General features: G+C 50.2%; 1 protein-coding gene across 2 annotated transcripts in view; it reads left to right on the forward strand.

Moving 5' to 3' along the window:
* Nucleotides 1–1999: 1999 nt before the first annotated feature.
* ZYG11B (zyg-11 family member B, cell cycle regulator) overlaps nucleotides 2000–21104 on the forward strand; it is a 148635-nt gene continuing 129530 nt past the window's right edge. Inside the window, exons 1-5 of one of the 2 annotated variants that reach the window (XM_063938894.1) lie at nucleotides 2000–2162; nucleotides 5840–6005; nucleotides 8397–9151; nucleotides 10877–11017; nucleotides 11089–11265. In XM_063938894.1, coding sequence (XP_063794964.1) covers nucleotides 2160–2162; nucleotides 5840–6005; nucleotides 8397–9151; nucleotides 10877–11017; nucleotides 11089–11265 — 1242 coding nt within the window. In that variant the 5' untranslated portion in view covers nucleotides 2000–2159. Of the gene's footprint in view, nucleotides 2163–5815; nucleotides 6006–8396; nucleotides 9152–10876; nucleotides 11018–11088; nucleotides 11266–21104 lie in introns of those variants that run through there. The other variant, XM_063938893.1, reaches the window with a different exon arrangement.

The following is a 21104-nucleotide window of genomic DNA, read 5'->3' on the forward strand; positions in this document are numbered from 1 at the left end:
GTGGGGTAACTCAGCAGCAGCAGACACTGGTGGAGGGGTCAGTGGGGTAACTCAGCAGCAGCAGACACTGGAGGAGGGGTCAGTGGGGTAACTCAGCAGCAGCAGACACTGGAGGAGGGGTCAGTGGGGTAACTCAGCAGCAGACACTGGAGGAGGGGTCAGTGGGGTAACTCAGCAGCAGCAGCAGACACTGGAGGAGGGGTCAGTGGGGTAACTCAGCAGCAGCAGACACTGGAGGAGGGGTCAGCGGGGTAACTCAGCAGCAGCAGCAGACACTGGAGGAGGGGTCAGCGGGGTAACTCAGCAGCAGCAGCAGACACTGGAGGAGGGGTCAGCGGGGTAACTCAGCAGCAGCAGCAGACACTGGAGGAGGGGTCAGTGGGGTAACTCAGCAGCAGCAGCAGACACTGGAGGAGGGGTCAGCGGGGTAACTCAGCAGCAGCAGCAGACACTGGTGGAGGGGTCAGTGGGGTAACTCAGCAGCAGCAGACACTGGTGGAGGGGTCAGTGGGGTAACTCAGCAGCAGCAGCAGACACTGGTGGAAGGGTCAGTGGGGTAACTCAGCAGCAGCAGACACTGGAGGAGGGGTCAGTGGGGTAACTCAGCAGCAGCAGACATTGGAGGAGGGGTCAGCGGGGTAACTCAGCAGCAGCAGACACTGGAGGAGGGGTCAGTGGGGTAACTCAGCAGCAGCAGCAGGCACTGGTGGAAGGGTCAGTGGGGTAACTCAGCAGCAGCAGACACTGGAGGAGGGGTCAGTGGGGTAACTCAGCAGCAGCAGCAGACACTGGAGGAGGGGTCAGTGGGGTAACTCAGCAGCAGCAGACACTGGAGGAGGGGTCAGTGGGGTAACTCAGCAGCAGCAGACACTGGTGGAAGGGTCAGTGGGGTAACTCAGCAGCAGCAGACACTGGAGGAGGGGTCAGTGGGGTAACTCAGCAGCAGCAGCAGACACTGGAGGAGGGGTCAGTGGGGTAACTCAGCAGCAGCAGACACTGGAGGAGGGGTCAGTGGGGTAACTCAGCAGCAGCAGACACTGGAGGAGGGGTCAGTGGGGTAACTCAGCAGCAGCAGCAGCAGCAGACACTGGAGGAGGGGTCAGTGGGGTAACTCAGCAGCAGCAGACACTGGAGGAGGGGTCAGTGGGGTAACTCAGCAGCAGCAGACACTGGAGGAGGGGTCAGTGGGGTAACTCAGCAGCAGCAGCAGCAGCAGACACTGGAGGAGGGGTCAGTGGGGTAACTCAGCAGCAGCAGACACTGGAGGAGGGGTCAGTGGGGTAACTCAGCAGCAGCAGACACTGGAGGAGGGGTCAGTGGGGTAACTCAGCAGCAGCAGCAGACACTGGAGGAGGGGTCAGTGGGGTAACTCAGCAGCAGCAGACACTGGAGGAGGGGTCAGTGGGGTAACTCAGCAGCAGCAGACACTGGAGGAGGGGTCAGTGGGGTAACTCAGCAGCAGCAGACACTGGAGGAGGGGTCAGTGGGGTAACTCAGCAGCAGCAGACACTGGAGGAGGGGTCAGTGGGGTAACTCAGCAGCAGCAGCAGACACTGGAGGAGGGGTCAGTGGGGTAACTCAGCAGCAGCAGACACTGGAGGAGGGGTCAGCGGGGTAACTCAGCAGCAGCAGACACTGGTGGAAGGGTCAGTGGGGTAACTCAGCAGCAGCAGCAGACACTGGTGGAAGGGTCAGTGGGGTAACTCAGCAGCAGCAGCAGACACTGGTGGAAGGGTCAGTGGGGTAACTCAGCAGCAGCAGACACTGGAGGAGGGGTCAGCGGGGTAACTCAGCAGCAGCAGACACTGGTGGAAGGGTCAGTGGGGTAACTCAGCAGCAGCAGACACTGGAGGAGGGGTCAGTGGGGTAACTCAGCAGCAGCAGCAGCACATACACAGACTGTATATACCAGCGGCCTCTAGCACCACCCAGTGGACAGAGCGGGCACAGCACAGACGTGCGCCCATACAAGTGCTGTGCGGCCCCTTTAAGAGCGGTTACCTGGCAACGCGTTCCCTTCCCTGCCTGCTGCTGCTGCTGCTGCTGCGTCCGGCCTCCTCGGCCTCCTCCTCCCCGGGCCCGGCTCAGCCTGTGCTCCCTCCTCCCCGCCGCCTCCTGCAGCCCGAGGTGCGCCGGGGCCCGAGCCGCCGGAAGCCGCCATGGTAGGTACCCCGGAGCACCCCCCGCACTCGTCCGCGTACATGCGTGTGCTTAGTATGTTGCTGCAGCTGTGTGCCGGCCTGAGGGCCCGCACACACATCATACACACGCAGCAGCACTTGTCATACATGTACAGGCTGACAGGACAACATGTGAGTCATACATGTACAGGCTGACAGGACAACATGTGAGTCATACATGTACAGGCTGGAGGGACAACATGTGAGTCGTACATGTACAGGCTGGAGGGACAACATGTGAGTCGTACATGTACAGGCTGGAGGGACAACATGTGAGTCATACATGTACAGGCTGACAGGACTACATGTGAGTCATACATGTACAGGCTGGAGGGACAACATGTGAGTCGTACATGTACAGGCTGGAGGGACAACATGTGAGTCATACATGTACAGGCTGACAGGACAACATGTGAGTCATACATGTACAGGCTGACAGGACAACATGTGAGTCATACATGTACAGGCTGACAGGACAACATGTGAGTCATACATGTACAGGCTGACAGGACAACATGTGAGTCATACATGTACAGGCTGACAGGACAACATGTGAGTCATACATGTACAGGCTGGAGGGACAACATGTGAGTCATACATGTACAAGCTGACAGGACAACATGTGAGTCATACATGTACAGGCTGACAGGACAACATGTGAGTCATACATGTACAGGCTGGAGGGACAACATGTGAGTCATACATGTACAAGCTGACAGGACAACATGTGAGTCATACATGTACAGGCTGACAGGACAACATGTGAGTCATACATGTACAGGCTGACAGGACAACATGTGAGTCATACATGTACAGGCTGGAGGGACAGCATGTGAGTCATACATGTATAGGCTGACAGGACAACATGTGAGTCGTACATGTACAGGCTGGAGGCACAACATGTGAGTCGTACATGTACAGGCTGGAGAGACAACATGTGAGTCGTACATGTACAGGCTGGAGGGACAACATGTGAGTCGTACATGTACAGGCTGGAGGGACAACATGTGAGTCGTACATGTACAGGCTGGAGGGACAACATGTGAGTCGTACATGTACAGGCTGGAGGGACAACATGTGAGTCGTACATGTAAAGACTGGACAGACAACATGTGAGTCATACATGTACAGGCTGACGGAACTACATGTGAGTCATACATGTACAGGCTGACAGGACAATATGTGAGTCATACATGTAAAGACTGGACAGACTACATGTGAGTCATACATGTACAGGCTGACGGGACTACATGTGAGTCATACATGTAAAGACTGGACAGACAACATGTGAGTCATACATGTACAGGCTGACGGGACCACATGTGAGTCATACATGTACAGGCTGACGGGAAAACATGTGAGCCATACATGGACAGACATGTGAGTCATACATGTACAGGCTGCCGGGACTACATGTGAGTCATACATGTACAGGCTGACAGGACAAAATGTGAGACATACATGTACATGCTGACGGGACTACATGTGAATCATACATGTACAGGCTGACGGGACTACATGTGAGTCATACATGTACAGGCTGACGGGACTACATGTGAGTCATACATGTACAGGCTGACGGGACTACATGTGAGTCATACATGTACAGACTGGAGGGACAACATGTGAGTCACACATGTACAGGCTGACAGGACAACATGTGAGTCACACATGTACAGGCTGACAGGACAACATGTGAGTCATACATGTACAGGCTGACAGGACAACATGTGAGTCATACATGTACAGGCTGACAGGACAACATGTGAGTCATACATGTACAGGCTGACAGGACAACATGTGAGTCACACATGTACAGGCTGACAGGACAACATGTGAGTCATACATGTACAGGCTGACAGGACAACATGTGAGTCATACATGTACAGGCTGACAGGACAACATGTGAGTCATACATGTACAGGCTGACTGGACCACATGTGAGTCATACATGTACAGGCTGACAGGACAACATGTGAGTCATACATGTAAAGACTGGACAGACAACATGTGAGTCATACATGTACAGGCTGACGGGACCACATGTGAGTCATACATGTACAGGCTGACTGGACCACATGTGAGTCATACATGTACAGGCTGACGGGACAACAAGTGAGTCATACATGGACAGACGTGAGTCATAAATGTACAGGCTGACGGGACTACATGTGAGTCATAAATGTACAGGCTGACGGGACTGCATGTGAGTCATAAATGTACAGGCTGACGGGACTACATGTGAGTCATACATGTACAGGCTGACGGGACTACATGTGAGTCATACATGTACAGGCTGGAGGGACTACATGTGAGTCATACATGTACAGGCTGGAGGGACTACATGTGAGTCATACATGTACAGGCTGGAGGGACTACATGTGAGTCATACATGTACAGGCTGGAGGGACTACATGTGAGTCATACATGTACAGGCTGGAGGGACAACATGTGAGTCATACATGTACAGACTGGAGGGACAACATGTGAGTCATACATGTACAGACTGGAGGGACAACATGTGAGTCATACATGTACAGGCTGACAGGACAACATGTGAGTCATACATGTACAGGCTGGCCGCCGGCGTACCCTACTACACCCTTCTAGCACAGCATACTGCGTTCTAGCACGGGTGGTCTTCAGTTTATGCCGGCGTACCCTACTACACCCTTCTAGCACAGCATACTGCATTCTAGCACGGGTGGTCTTCAGTTTATGCTGGCGCCGGCATACCCTACTACACCCTTCTAGCACAGCATACTGCGTTCTAGCACGGGTGGTCTTCAGTTTATGCTGGCCGCCGGCGTACCCTACTATACCCTTCTAGCACAGCATACTGCGTTCTAGCACGGGTGGTCTTCAGTTTATGCCGGCCGCCGGCATACTCTACTACACCCTTCTAGCACAGCATACTGCGTTCTAGCACGGGTGGTCTTCAGTTTATGCCGGCCGCCGGCGTACCCTACTACACCCTTTTAGCACAGCATACTGCGTTCTAGCACGGGTGGTCTTCAGTTTATGCCGGCCGCCGGCATACCCTACTACACCCTTCTAGCACAGCATACTGCGTTCTAGCATGGATGGTCTTCAGTTTATGCCGGCCGCCGGCGTACCCTGCTACACGCTTCTAGCACACATACTGCGTTCTAGCACGGGTGGTCTTCAGGTTATGCCGGCCGCCGGCGTGCCCTACTACCCCCTTCTAGCACAGCATACTGCGTTCTAGCACGGGTGGTTTTCAGTTTATGCCGGCCGCCGGCGTACCCTACTATACCCTTCTAGCACAGCATACTGCGTTCTAGTACGGGTGGTCTTCAGTTTATGCCGGCCGCCGGCGTATCCTACTACACCCTTCTAGCACAGCATACTGCGTTCTAGTACGGGTGGTCTTCAGTTTATGCCGGCCGCCGGCGTACCCTACTACACCCTTCTAGCACAGCATGCTGTGTTCTAGCACCCGGCGCCTGCCCAGTGAGGAGGGCAAACAGTAGCTGTTGTGATGTATCATGTCTAAAATCTGCCCTCCCCACTAATTTCATGGTGCTAGACCAAACACTACATACTGGTACCGCTGGTGAGTATTTAGACTGTAAGCTCTTGCGCTGTATTGTATATGATTATGCATGTTGTGAATGAGTCATGTCTCTCTCCCGCAGGAGGAAGCCTCTCCCAAGTCGCTGATTGACATAACCCTGCATTACTTAAGCTCTCACCTTGAAAAGTTCTGCTGGGAAAGACCGGATGGAACCTTCTGCCTGCAAGATGCGGCCATGTTTCCCCAGGAGGTTGCGGATCGGCTGCTGCGGACCATGGCCATTCAGAGTAATCTACATTCTGCCCTTTATTCCCCGTTATCACTCCGTTCTAACGCTGTGTCTGTATCACATGTGCGTCATGGTGTGTCTGACACGGGGGGGCGCTCCTTACACACAGGTGTAGTCTTACACAGCGTATCTAGCATCCCCCGTCTAGTTTACCTGTGTCAGGAGCTGCAATCTGATGTAGTAGAGCAGGGCTTCCATCTGTCAGCCCAGGAGCGTACAACATCTTTTTCTGTCTTATTTATTTTCATTTACATGAATGAATATATGCCCAGTATAAGCCGAGTGGCCAGCATCTTGTCAGGGTTTAATGTGTGTGATTGGGTGGAAGGGGGGAATGTGGACAGAGCTTCCAGTATTAAATGTCCCACTGGTAGGTGAGGTCTATAATATTTTCTAGTATTATAGCAGATCAACGGCCCACTTCATATAAATACTAATATACTGCAATTATAAAAATAACCTGAGTTTGTCTGACTCACTGGGCCCTGTATTTTATTCAATGCTTTGGGGTGTGTGTCTGACTCGCTGGGCCCTGTATTTTATACAATGCTTTGGGGTGTGTGTCTGACTCGCTGGGCCCTGTATGTTATACAATGCTTTGGGGTTTGTGTCTGACTCGCTGGGCCCTGTATTTTATACAATGCTTTGGGGTTTGTGTCTGTCTCGCTGGGCCCTGTATTTTATACAATGCTTTGGGGTTTGTGTCTGTCTCGCTGGGGCCTGTATTTTATACATTGCTGTGGGGTTTGTGTCTGACTCGCTGGGCCCTGTATTTTATACAATGCTTTGGGGTTTGTGTCTGTCTCGCTGGGCCCTGTATTTTATACAATGCTTTGGGGTTTGTGTCTGTCTCGCTGGGGCCTGTATTTTATACATTGCTGTGGGGTTTATGTCTGACTCGCTGGGCCCTGTATTTTATACAATGCTTTGGGGTGTGTGTCTGACTCGCTGGGCCCTGTATTTTATACAATGCTTTGGGGTGTGTGTCTGACTCGCTGGGTCCTGTATTTTATACAATACTTTGGGGTTTGTGTCGGACTCGCTGGGCCCTGTATTTTATATGATGCTTTGGGTTGTGTGACTGACTCGCTGGGCCCTGTATTTTATACAATGCTTTGGGGTGTGTATGACTCGCTGGGCCCTGTATTTTATACGATGCTTTGGGGTGTGTCTGACTCGCTGAGTCCTGTATGTTATACAGTACTTTGGGGTGTGTGTCTGACTCGCTGGGCCCTGTATTTTATACAATGCTTTGGGGTGTGTCTGACTCGCTGGGGCCTGTATTTTATATGATGCTTTGGGGTTTGTGTCTGACTCGCTGGGCCCTGTATTTTATACAATGCTTTGGGGTTTGTGTCTGACTGGCTGGGCCCTGTATTTTATACAGTACTTTGGGGTGTGTGTCTGACTCGCTGGGCCCTGTATTTTATACAGTACTTTGGGGTGTGTGTCCGACTCGCTGGGCCCTGTATTTTATATGATGCTTTGGGGTTTGTGTCTGACTCGCTGGGCCCTGTATTTTATACAATGCTTTGGGGTTTGTGTCTGACTGGCTGGGCCCTGTATTTTATACAGTACTTTGGGGTGTGTGTCTGACTCGCTGGGCCCTGTATTTTATACAGTACTTTGGGGTGTGTGTCTGACTCGCTGGGCCCTGTATTTTATATTATGCTTTGGGGTTTGTGTCTGTCTCGCTGGGCCCTGTATTTTATACAATGCTTTGGGGTTTGTGTCTGACTCGCTGGGCCCTGTATTTTATATGATGCTTTGGGGTTTGTGTCTGACTTGCTGGGGCCTGTATTTTATATGATGGTTTGTGTCTGACTCGCTGGGCCCTGTATTTTATACAATGCTTTGGGGTGTGTGTCTGACTCGCTGGGCCCTGTATTTTATACAATGCTTTGGGGTGTGTGTCTGACTCGCTGGGCCCTGTATTTTATACAGTACTTTGGGGGGGGAGGGGGTCTGACTCGCTGGGCCCTGTATTTTATACGATGCTTTGGGGTGTGTGTCTGACTCGCTGGGCCCTGTATTTTATACAGTACTTTGGGGGGGGGTCTGACTCGCTGGGGCCTGTATTTTATACGATGCTTTGGGGTGTGTGTCTGACTCGCTGGGTCCTGTATTTTATACAATGCTTTGGGGTGTGTGTCTGACTCGCTGGGTCCTGTATTTTATACAATGCTTTGGGGTGTGTCTGACTCGCTGGGCCCTGTATTTTATACGATGCTTTGGGGGGGGTGTCTGACTCGCTGGGCCCTGTATTTTATACGATGCTTTGGGGTGTGTGTCTGACTCGCTGGGCGGTAGAGGGTTGGAGAACGCTCTATTCTGTACAATGCTTATCCTGCCAGTATAAGTCTCTGGTCTGTATTATCATTATCTCTAGGACAACTGAACGAGGTGACGGTAGGAATCTTCAGAGGGAGCCAGCTGCGACTGAAGCGAGCTTGTATCCGCAAGGCTAAGATCTCAGCGGTAGCCTTCCTCCGAGCCTTCTGCCACCACAAACTGGTGGAACTGGATGCCACTGGTGTCAATGCCGACATAACCATTACTGACATCATTAGCGGGCTCAGTAGCAGCAAATGGATCAGGGACAACCTCCAGTGCCTGATCCTCAACTCTCTGACTCTGTCTCTGGAGGACCCCTATGAACGCTGCTTCAGCTGCTTGTCTGGACTCCGTGCTCTCAGCATCACCAACGTCCTGTTCTATAATGAAGATCTGGCAGACGTGGCTTCCCTCCCCAGACTGGAAAGCCTGGATATCTCCAACACCTCCGTAACGGACATTACTGCGCTGCTGGGCTGCAAAGACCGACTCAAGTCCCTCACTATGCACCATCTGAAGTGTCTAAAGATGACAACCACACAGATCCTGGAAGTCCTCAAGGAGCTGAAGCACCTCAGCCACTTGGATATATCTGATGACAAGCAGTTCACGTCGGACATAGCGTGCCGTTTGCTGGAGCAGAAAGACATCCTGCGCGGTTTGGTCTCATTAGACATCTCTGGGAGAAAGCATGTTACAGATAAAGCCGTGGAGGCCTTCATCATGCAGCGCCCTCAGATCCAGTTTGTTGGACTCCTGGCCACCGAGGCCGGCTACTCGGAGCAGCTTTCTGGAGAGGAGCATGTTAAGGTGCGACATTTATATACTGTGCTGATTTAGGGGCGTGTGTCCGCATCTTCTATGTAATGGTAGAACTTATGAGGGTACCGCTGTGGTTGGTCTTCTATCCTTTACCAGTCCCCATAGATGTCTATGGGCAAATTTACCAAGATCCCAAAACTACCTAAAGTAACCTCCTCCTCAGATGGCGTCACCCCATAGTAGCCGACGGTCTTCTTTTCCGCTTATTTCCTTAGAGGGGTGGCTCCCTTACATTTTGGCCTGTGCTGTTGCTGCGCAGCCTCGCCGGGCACCTACCTGGAAGCGAAGCAGTAGCTATTACTTCTAGCTCTTGGTAGTGCTCGTGTCCCAGCAAGAGACACCAGGTAAGTACCATATTATCATTTCTTATTGCAGCGAGAAGAAGTTATATTTAACGAGTCAAAATTCCTAATATTGCTAGATATGCCCACAGTCAGTCATTGAGTGCGTGTTACGGTGCCCACGCGCGGTAGTTGCATAGGATGTGGTTGTAAGACGCCCTATACTTTGCCCTCTCTGCTTAGGTTTGTACTTGTAATAGAGTTTATTGTACGATACAGTAAAGTGATATCATTTATCAAGTGCCAGAAGTTACCTATAATTGATGGAGTGCAATTATTTTAGCTACTATCCTGCAGCTTTTAGTGGTTTATAATCTACTGACCCCCGACAGCATCACTCCGGCAGAATCAGCCGCCAGAAAGTGCCTCCAATCTGTATGATCATTCCTGTAGTGCAGATTATTAGAGGGAAGGGACTGATCTGGTTCCTGTACAGAATGTAAGTGACTCCATGTGTTTGGGTAATTACAGCTGGCTGACCCCTGACCTGCTGGGACGTATGGAGCATTAGAGAGACTCGGGTCGCCTGTCGTTATTGTACACATATGCTTAGTCTGGCGCCGCGGGTCGGATAGAGAACACAGTCTGATTTGTATAAAAGAGCTATGGGGGCGTAATCCAGACTCTGGGGGTCATTCCGAGGTGATCGCTCGCTAGCTGTTTTTAGCAGCCGTGCAAACGCCAAGCCGCCGCCCTCTGGGAGTGTATTTTAGCTGAGCAGAAGTGCGAACGAAAGGATCGCAGAGCGGCTACAAAAAAAGATTGTGCAGTTTCAGAGTACAGTAGCTCCAGACCTACTCAGCGCTTGCGATGACTTCAGACGTCAGTTCCTGTTTTGACGTCACGAACACGCCCTACGTTCGCCTAGCCACTCCTGCGTTTTTCCTGGCACGCCTGCATTTTTTTGAACACTCCCTGAAAACGGTCAGTTGACACCCAGAATCGCCCCCTTCCTGTCAATCACTCTGCGGCCAGCACTGCGACTGAAAAACTTCGCTAGACCCTGTGTGAAACTACATCGGCCATTGCGAAAGTACGTCGCGTGTGCGCCGCATGCGCAGAAGTGCCGTTTTTTTTGCATCATCGCTGCGCAGCGAACGAAAGCAGCTAGCGATGAACTCTGAATGACCCCCTCTGTCAGGACTTGCACCTGGAGAGGAGGAATACACCTGGGTTTGTGTAGACTCTGCGGAGTAGCTGCCCCATGCACTCAGCGTTGTCCTCACAACCTGCGCACGCCCTTATACTCTCATAGGATGCGGTAACCGCTCAGCCCGGGAGTTTACATTCCTGCTATGGAATATACGCTGTATATTGTACATCATATATATATATATCTTACTGTGACTCCTTTCTCTGTGTGTACGTGCAGGTGTCTGGAGAAGCCAATCAGACCCAGATCGCAGAAGCTCTACGGCGATATAGCGAGCGATCCTTCTTTGTGCGTGAGGCGCTCTTCCACCTGTTCAGTCTGACGCATATCATGGAGAAAGCCAGCCCGGAGATGCTGAAGGTAACACTTCCCGTCACATACATGAGGTTCCCTCAGGAGACCAGGCTTTATCTCTGCTCTTTATGTTGCAGCTAGTGGTGGTCGGCATGAGAAACCACCCAACCAACCTACCTGTGCAGCTGGCGGCCAGCGCCTGTGTCTTCAACCTCACCAAGCAGGACCTAGCGGCCGGCATGCCTGTGAAGCTCCTGGCTGATGTCACTCACTTACTGCTAGAAGCCATGAAACACTTCCCCAATCACCAGCAGGTATGGTAGAGCCGGCGGCATAGGTGAGCCATCAATATGAGACCCCTCTCACCGCACTCATCTGCTGGTGTGTGCTGTGTGTGCTGTGTGTGTGTGTATGCTGTGTGTGTGTGTGCTGTGTGTGTGTGTGCTGTGTGTGTGTTAATAGTTTATTTTTATCAATTAACAAAATGCAGAGTGAATGACCAGAAGAGAAATGTAAATCATCAGTATGTGGTGTGACCATCCTTTGCCTTCAAAACAGCATCAATTCTTCTGGGTACACTTGCACACAGTTTTTGAAGGAACTCTGCAGGGAGGTTGTTCCAGACATCTAGGAGAACTAACCACAGATCTTCTGCGGATGTATCTTTCTCAAATCCTTCTGTCTCTTTACGTAATCTCAGACTCCATGATGTTTAGATTAGGGCTCTGTGGGGCCATATCATCACTTCCAGGACTCCTTGTTCTTCTTTACGCTACATTTTGAGCCAGTCAGATGCCTTCCTGATGGTATTTCATGATGGATAAGTACCTGCCCGTATTTCTTCCACACCTGCCTAGTGTTCCCTCTAGAAATGAAATAGGGCAGGGCTCCGGGGGCATATTTTGCAGTGCGCACGGCCATGTAAATTTAGTGGGCGGTGCGGCCCACAGACGTTGCTGTAGGGGGCGTCCGTGGCCAACGGCATCACTGTTGGGGGCTTCCCCCAGCTCTCTCCAATAGCGTGAATGGATGCCGTGCGCATACACAGGTGCAGCGGTATATACATGTGGGCATTATACACAGGTGCAGCGATACATACATGTAGGCATTATACACAGGTGCAGCAGTATATACATGTGGGCATTATACACAGGTGTAGCGGTATATACATGTGGGCATTATACACAGGTGCAGCGATACATACATGTAGGCATTATACACAGGTGCAGCGATACATACATGTAGGCATTATACACAGGTGCAGCAGTATATACATGTGGGCATTATACACAGGTGTAGCGGTATATACATGTGGGCATTATACACAGGTGCAGCGGTATATACATGTGGGCATTATACACAGGTGCAGCGGTATATACATGTGGGCATTATACACAGGTGCAGCAGTATATACATGTGGACATTCTACACAGGTGCACAGTGTATAGCTCCTAGGCCCTGGTTCTTCTTAAAAGCCTGCAGTGTTTCCCCTGGGAGCCTCCCAGGGGAGGATGGATCCTCCTGGGGAGGAGGATGATGGAGAGTCCCAGGCTGCAAGGCCTGAGGGAGGCCCTGGGAATTCTGACCTACCGATTGCAGTGGAAGCCTCAGTGCTGGAGGATTTGGACAGTACAGCGTTTCCAGTGATTGTGGGTCCGGTGATGAAACCGGATCCCCAACTGGAGACCCCCAAACCACAGGATGCCGGCTCTCTGGGTGAGGTAACCCAGGGAGGTGATAAGGTGAATGAGCTTGCCTGTGGTGGGGCGGGGGTTAGTGCTGCAGGTGGAGATGCTGAGGTTTCTGACAGCAGCCTGGAGGATTCATCATCCTCTAGTGATAAATACATGAATATGAGTCTAGAGGAATTAAGAATGGAGCAGAACCGTATATACTCCCGCATTACTTATAAAAAAAAGAAGGCGTAACTGTAGCAGCAGATGGGAGAGAGTTGCCCTGAAAGATGAACTTTGGGAGCTGAATGACAGTTTGGCTGCAGTTAAAAAGAGGATTAAAATGTTGCAGGATCAGGCTCTATTGCAAAAGGAAAAAGCACTGCTAGAGTCCATACCAGGACAAGATGGCGGATGTGATGGCGGCCCGGTCCCGGCGGGTTCTGTGGCGGCATCTGGGCTCATATTTCCAGTGGAAGACATGGAGGTGGGCAGCCAGACTGCGGAGGAAGTGGTGGATATCGTGGGCCATGATGGAGGTGAAACCTCTGGGATTGCGTCTGGTGCCGTGGATACCGAGGGGAACCCTGCGATGACGTCATCCTGTGCTTTCCATGAGGGGGAGGCGTCTCTCCCAGAGAGAGTGCTGGGTGGTGGCAGTGCAGGGGGCATGGTGGCTGCCGGGGTGACGGCGGGTGCCGGAGCTCTGGTGGCTGCTACTGCTTCCTGTGGACTTGCTCCCGATGCACTTGTCTCTGAAGCTGCGGATATGGGGACGGCGCGGGCCGTGGTAGATGCTGAGGCTGGCTCTCCCTGTAAGCCAGCAGCGACTGGCTCTGGCTTAGTCGCTGTGGTGGCTGAGGGGGGCGGGGCCAAAGACGCATCATGTGTGACATCACGAGTGACATCATTAACTGCATCAATGGGAATTCCGGAGTATGAAGCCATATTAAAAACTGGGCAAAGATTGGCCCAAGGACTGCCTGCAGTTGATAAGAGCAGCTTAACCCCTGAGGAGACTACACTAGTAGAAACAGTTTACGGAGATATGGATATGCCTGTGAGGGCTTTAGCGGCCGTAAGCTTGATCCAGGCAAACCAAACTAGGATGGCTGGTGGGGCTGGTAGTGCGGGTATAGAGGTCAGTAAGAAGGTAAATGTTCAGGCACCCAAGGGTCTCCCTGTAATCTCTCCTGTGGTTAGACCAGGATCTGGTTCATATGCCAAAACTTTGGAGGGTTCTGGTTGGGCTAGTACTGGTCCTCAGCTTGGGGTAAGTGGGGGTCAGCCTATAAAAAGGCGTAATGTGGTTCAGTTTAGATGGGTAGGGGAAGGGGAGGCTCCTTCAAAGTTGGAGTTCTTGGATATAGTATTCTCGCTGGGTTTTAGGGCCGCAGACCTTTTTGCGTGCATCCATCCGGTGAGAACTCCTGACTTTGATCTGAGCTTCCTCTCCCTGAATGGCTTGTAAGCTTTTGGCTCCCAATGGGAGAAGAACAAGACCAAGGAGCCGTACTGCCATTTTAAAACCAACACCATCACCAGGCAGGATAGGGTAAAGATTACTGTTCTGGTGCGCATTGAGTCACTACCGTCCGCGGATATCGCATATTGGTTGTCCTGGTCCTGCACAGTGTTGTCCCCACTTGAGACATTTGATTACACTAAGAGGGTCTGGGGTGGTGCCTATTCGACCTTTGTGAGATTGCACCAGGTAGGGGCTGAGACTAAGCACATACCATCTGCTGCTTATATTGGCTGTGACCGGCTTCAGTGTTTCTATCCTGGGCAGCCCAGAACTTGTCACAAGTGTGGTAACTTTCGCCACCTTAGTAATGATTGTACGGTTGTTAAATGTGCTTTGTGTGGCCAGATGGGGCACGGGTCCCGTGAGTGTAATAAGGTGAGGTGCAATCTCTGCGGAGCGGATGGCCATCCCTATAGTCGGTGCCCTAAAGCATTGCATAATCATGATGCAGGGGTGGTTGAGGAGGCACTAGAAATCAGGCCCAGTCATGAGGATAACATGGTGGTTGCTTTACAGCATCAGGATATGTTGAGGAAACTAGAAGCTGATGGGGTAGGGAAAGTCCAGGTCGAAAGGGGGGAAGCATCTTTTCAGGCAGTGAGTAAAGGCAGGAGGAAGAAGCTGAAAAAGAGGGGGGTGGATGTTGTATGCTCTAATAGGTTTGACGTTTTGTCCTCTGCTGATGATGAGGATGAGGGGGAGGTAGTCATGGTTGGGGGAAAAGAGTTAGTGTTTGTTCCGAATACTTCTAAAAGTAAAAAGCCGAAACACCTCTAATCTGTCTGTTGATGGGGTGGCAGTTACGGTCAAAGCTAAACAGGGGATGTGGTAAAGTTCAGAGCAAAACCAAGCACTTAGATAGATCTCAGGGGGATCTAGAGTGGGATCCTACAGGGACAGAGTTAAGCCAGGCCTTGGGACCGCTATTAAATAAGGTTGAGGTAGTGCAGAGTTCAGAGGGGAAGGCCCCTCAATCTACGGGAGAGGTGATTGTGGTGGAGGAGACTCCTAGCCTTGAGGCGGGGAGCCTTACCTATTCTCCTTTGGCGTTCTCTGGTGGGGATGATCCTGGGGGCGGTTCTTGTATTATTGCCCCAAAAGCCCCTGATCCGGATCCTCCCCCAGACAGGGTTGCAAATGGGGAGGGGTGTGATATTAGGGAGGGTGTTGTTGTAGAGGGATCTAAGGGTCTGTTCTGTGAGACTGCGGTCTCAGTTGTTGGTGGGGTGGAGGAGGGGGAGGTGGAAGAAATCTTTGTCCGATGAGGATGTTCTTCCCTTCGGGGTTACGTATAAAAGAGTAGGGTCCTCGGACGAGGATTCTAAAAGACAAGCAAAGAAAAAGTGAATGGGGTCCTACCTCTATAATTCAAGAAACATGGATCCCCAACCTATACGATATGCCACCATTAATGTGGCTTCCGTGTTTTCTGAACGTGCTCGTTTCTTGGCCTTCGATTTTTTTCAACACGGTTGATGTTGACTTTTTATTTTTGCAGGAGACCAGGGTAGGTGACTTGGCCACACTCCATCGGGCCAAGTGTCAGTGGAAGCGGGGGCCTTCCTTCTGGTCTCTTGCGGCCGAGGCGTCCAGTGGGTTGGCAGTGCTTTTTACTGATATGGTAAACGTGCACAGGATTATAGATTTACAGGTAGGTAGGCGCATGGTTTTGGATGTCAACCTGGGAGGACATGACCTGAGGCTAATAAACATCTATGGGCCCCATTCAAAGTGGGATAGGAAATGTCTTTTCAGGGAGATAAAACCGTTTCTTTTTACGGCCCGGCAGATTGTCTTTGGAGGTGATTTTAACACCGTCATTAGGCCAAAAGACATAGGGGACACAAAGGCGACCCTGGGCTATGATTCCAATTTTTTAGTTAGCATGGTTAGAGAGGCTGGTTTGGTGGATGTGCACGTTCACCATTTCCCAGACCTCACAGGTTTCACCTATCATTGTGGTAGTCGTAGGTCTAGGATAGATAGGTTTTTTGTTAAGGAGTCCTCGAAAACTTTGCCTCCTGAGACAAAGGCAGTAGAGTTCTCCGATCACGTTTTTCTGTGTGTTGCTTTGAACGTCTCGGAAACCCCTCAGAAAGGGCGGGGCCTTTGGCGTTTGAATTCCGAGCTCCTAAAGGAGGAGGGAGTTAGACAGTCCTTTAGAGACTTTCTTCAACTACAGGAAACACTTCTGGAGGCTGGTTGGAGTAGGTCTGAGTGGTGGGAGGAGTGTAAAAAGAGGACTCGAAGGCTTTTTCAAAGGCTGGTAGCCAGGAAAAACTTGACAAAAAGATGTATCTACCAGAGCCTGAGAAAGAAACTGGATTTCTTGATCTCTGAGCGTGGAGATAGTGGGGAAATCTCCCGGGTGAAGGCTCAGATGAAGGAATATCAGTACGATCGACTGGCTTCTTTGATTCTGGAGAGGGATTATGGAAAGTACCACTCACCTGATCCCTACCAGAGTTGCAGAAAATCAGTTGATTTGAGGGAGGTCCGGGGCCTGTTTGATGACCAGGGTACTCTTCATGAAGACAGGGAGGGTATTTTGGGAGTCATCAGGTCCTATTACTCCAGCCTTTTGTCTGAGCAGCCACTCATCAGAGAGAGGATGGATCAGTTTCTGAGGGAGACACCTGGGCTTGAGCAACTTGATCCTTCTTTTGACTCTTTGGGGAGTGATGTGACAGTGGAGGAGGTCAAGAAAGCCATAGACTGTTTGTCTATAAAAAAATCTCCAGGCCCAGATGGGCCAACATCTGAAGTTTTTAAAGCTTTTTCAGACATCTTGGCTCCTCATCTCATGGAGGTATTTAATGAAAGCCTGGGTAAGGGATCACTCCCTCCCTCTATGAGATCCTCTGCTCTCATATTATTGTCTAAAGGTAGGGACCCGGTGCGTGTTGAGAACTGGCGCCCCATCGCTCTTCTCAATACGGACAGAAAGATTCTGGCAAAGGTACTTTTTAATCGGCTGATGGAAGTTTCCGGGCTGTTACTTTCTCCGTCTCAGCATTGCACTGTAAAAGGCCGAAGCACCTTAAGTGTTGTCCTTGGCATCCGGGAGGCTGTGGAGCAATGTCGTGCTGAAAAAAGGGGGTAAGTATTTGCTGGCATTGGATCAGTCCAAGGCTTTTGACCGAGTTAATCATCAGTACCTGTGGGCTGTGCTGGAGAGGTATGGTCTTCCAGCGAGGGTGGTAGATTGGCTTTGTGTCATTAACAATCAGGCTGAGAGCTTCCCACTTGTCAATGGCTGGGTGGGCCCTGCTTTTGCGGTCGACTCGGGTGTCCGTCAGGGGTGTCCCCTGAGCCCCCTTCTATATGTATTTGCAATTGATCCTTTTGTGCGGAGGATTGAGAGTGGTGCTGTGGCAGGGGTTCAGCTGGGCCCTGGGTTACCGCTGAGGGTAGTGGCCTACGCAGACGATGTTACTGTGGTCCTGTCATCTGTGGCAGAGGCACGTGGCATGGAACATCTTATCTGTGAGTACTCTGAGGCTTCGTGCTCCAGAATCAATCAGGATAAGTGTGAAGCTTTCTGGATGGGGGAGGAAGGTGATGAATTTACCCTTCCGGATAGCCTCCCCCGCGCCAGTCCAGAGATAAAAATTCTAGGTATCAAATTTGGCCGTGGTGATTATGCCACTCAGAATTGGGAGAAGAGGCTGGAAGACGCTACCATGAAGGTGCAGTCCTGGAGAAGGTGGCAACTTTCTCTCAGGGAGAGGGTTGACTTATGCAAAACCTATCTGATTCCGCTTTTTCTGTATGTCAGTTATGTGTGCTTCTTGCCACAGTCTTTGTGGACCAAGATGAATTCTTATTCTTCCTGATGTTATGGGGGAATAGAATGAATCTGGTCAAGAGAGGGATCACCTACAGATCGAGGGAACAGGGGGGGCTGAGTATGGTCAACCCTGTGGTGTTTTTTGCTACAACGTTTTTAAAACTGAACCTAGGGAGTTTGTTCCTAAGAACTCCCCCTCGATGGGTAGAGAGTTTTAGGGCCTGGGTGTTTCCCTTCCTCAGGTTATGGATGGATGGTGGCCAAGTAAAAACCTTTCGAGTCCGGCATGGCTACCTCCCGATCTACGTTATACTGTGCTTGAAGATGACGAGGCTTTGGGGGCTGGAGGTGGGTGAAGTCAAAAACTTCTCTAGAAGGGAGTTGGAGAGAAGAATTTGCGGACTCACTTTTATGCTCCGCTGTCGTTGAGGGACTGCCCAGGCAGTGTCTGCTCAGATGGGTTGTCTTTGATTAATTCTCAAAGAATCCCACTGAAGTTCAGAGATATTGCCTGGCTTTCTTTCCAAGGGAGGCTTTATGTGCGGGGTAACCTCAAGTGTCGAAAGTGCCAATGATCGTGGCTGCCCACGTGAGGAATGTCTAGGGGAGGTGGAGACAATGGACCATTTCCTCCTTGAGTGTCCCTTCAATATAAAGGTTTATAGAGCAGTATCAAGGGCCTTACGCATCCCGTGCCTTTCGGGGCTTAGTTACCCTGAGTGGGTTTATGGGGCGTTCAAAGGGTATAGAAGGTTTGATTTAACCACAGTTTTTATAGTTAGTTTAGCAGTTAGGTTTCACACATGGGGTGCACGGTGTCAGGTTTCCCTCAGAGCAAAGGTCCTCCCCTGTGAGGAGGTGGTGGGAAATATTCTGCACGAGGTTAAGAGGATGATGGATATGGATAGGAAGAGGTTGGATGCTGTCGGTTGGTCCAGGCTCTGGCGCCACCTGAAACCCCCTTGAGTGGGTAGCAGAAGTCCTTTTCTTGTTCATCTTATGGCTTCCTATCCTTCACCTTCCCGTAGATTTTCTTTTTTCTGTTTTTTTCATTAAAGCGGTTTGCATGTGACTAAAAGACTTTATTCATCTTTTCATTGCTTATGGTTATGAGATGTATTGTTCGAATACAGTAGGTTGTTTTTTGCTTAGATGTTAAGCAATATTGACATTGCGTATAGTTATACAAGCTTTGTTGCTTTTTGGTTTGGATTATTGGGCAACAATTCAATGTATATTGTATGTCCTATTTTTATGAGTTTTACCATATTTATGTAATGTATGTTGCAATTTTTCTTAATAAAAGATAGCAGTAAATACATGTGGGCAGTATACACAGATGCAGCGGTATATACATGTGGGCATTATACACAGGTGCAGCGATACATACATGTAGGCATTATACACAGGTGCAGCGGTATATACATGTGGGCATTATACACAGGTGCAGCGGTAAATACATGTGGGCATTATACACAGGTGCAGCAGTATATACACATGGGCATTATACACAGGTGCAGCGTTATATACATGTAGGCATTATACACAGGTACAGCGGTATATACATGTGGCCATTATACACAGGTGCAGCGGTATATACATGTGGGCGTTATACACGGGTGCAGCGGTAAATACATGTGGGCATTATACACAGGTGTAGCAGTATATACATGTGGGCATCATACACAGGTGCAGCAGTATATACATGTGGTCATTGTACACAGGTGCTTTGAAACTACACATCCCAGCTTGCCCTATTAGCAAAGCTGTGGCAGGGCATGCTGGGATGTTTAGTTCGACAGCAGCTGGATTGCTACATGTTGAATACCCCTTACCTAAAACTTCTGTTAGTGAACTCATAGGCTGTCTGCGATATGCATTGATGGACCTTCAGGCCACAACCTTCAGTGTTCCTGCATTCCCGTACCTCTGTATACATACGTTATGTACAGGTGAGGGGTAGCGGATACCTCTGTATACATACGTTATTTACAGGTGAGGGGTAGCGGATAGCTCTGTATACATACATTATGTACAGGTAAGGGGTAGCTCTGTATACATACATTATGTACAGGTGAGGGGTAGCGGATAGCTCTGTATACATACATTATGTACAGGTAAGGGGTAGCTCTGTATACTTACGTTATGTACAGGTGAGGGGTAGCGGATACCTCTATATACATACGTTATTCACAGGTGAGGGGTAGCGGATAGCTCTGTATACATACATTATGTACAGGTGAGGGGTAGCTCTGTATACATACATTATGTACAGGTGAGGGGTAGCGGATAGCTCTGTATACATACATTATGTACAGGTGAGGGGTAGCGAATAGCTCTGTACACATACATTATGTATAGGTGAGGGGTAGCGGATAGCTCTGTGTACATACATTATGTACAGGTGAGGGGTAGCGGATAGCTCTGTATACATACATTATTTACAGGTGAGGGGTAGCGGATAGCTCTGTATACATACATTATGTACAGGTGAGGGGTAGCGGATAGCGCTGTATACATACATTGTGTACAGGTGAGGGGTAGCGGATAGCTCTGTATACAGTATGTACAGGTGAGGGGTAGCGGATAGCTCTGTATACATACATTGTGTACAGGTAAGGGGTAGCGGATAACTCTGTATACATACATTGTGTACAGGGGAGGGGTAGCGGATAGCTCTGCATACATACATTATGTACAGGTGAGGGGTAGCGGATAGCTCTGCATACATACATTATGTACAGGTGAGGGGTAGAGGATAGCTCTGTATACATACATTGTGTACAGGTGAGGGGTAGCGGATAGCTCTGTATACATACATTATGTACAGGGGAGGGGTAGCGGATAGCTCTGTATACATACATTGTGTACAGGTGAGGGGTAGCGGATAGCTCTGTACACATACATTATGTACAGGTGAGGGGTAGCGGATAGCTCTACATACATACATTGTGTACAGGTGAGAGGTAGCGGATAGCTCTGTACACATACATTGTGTACAGGTGAGGGGTAGCGGATAGCTCTGTATACATACATTATGTACAGGTGAGGGGTAGCGGATAGCTCTGTATACATACATTATGTACAGGTGAGGGGTAGCGGATAGCTCTGTACACATACATTATGTACAGGTGAGGGGTAGAGGATAGCTCTGTATACATA

The sequence above is a fragment of the Pseudophryne corroboree genome, chromosome 9, assembly GCF_028390025.1.
Source record: "Pseudophryne corroboree isolate aPseCor3 chromosome 9, aPseCor3.hap2, whole genome shotgun sequence".
In the NCBI taxonomy this organism is placed as follows: Eukaryota; Metazoa; Chordata; class Amphibia; order Anura; family Myobatrachidae; genus Pseudophryne; species Pseudophryne corroboree.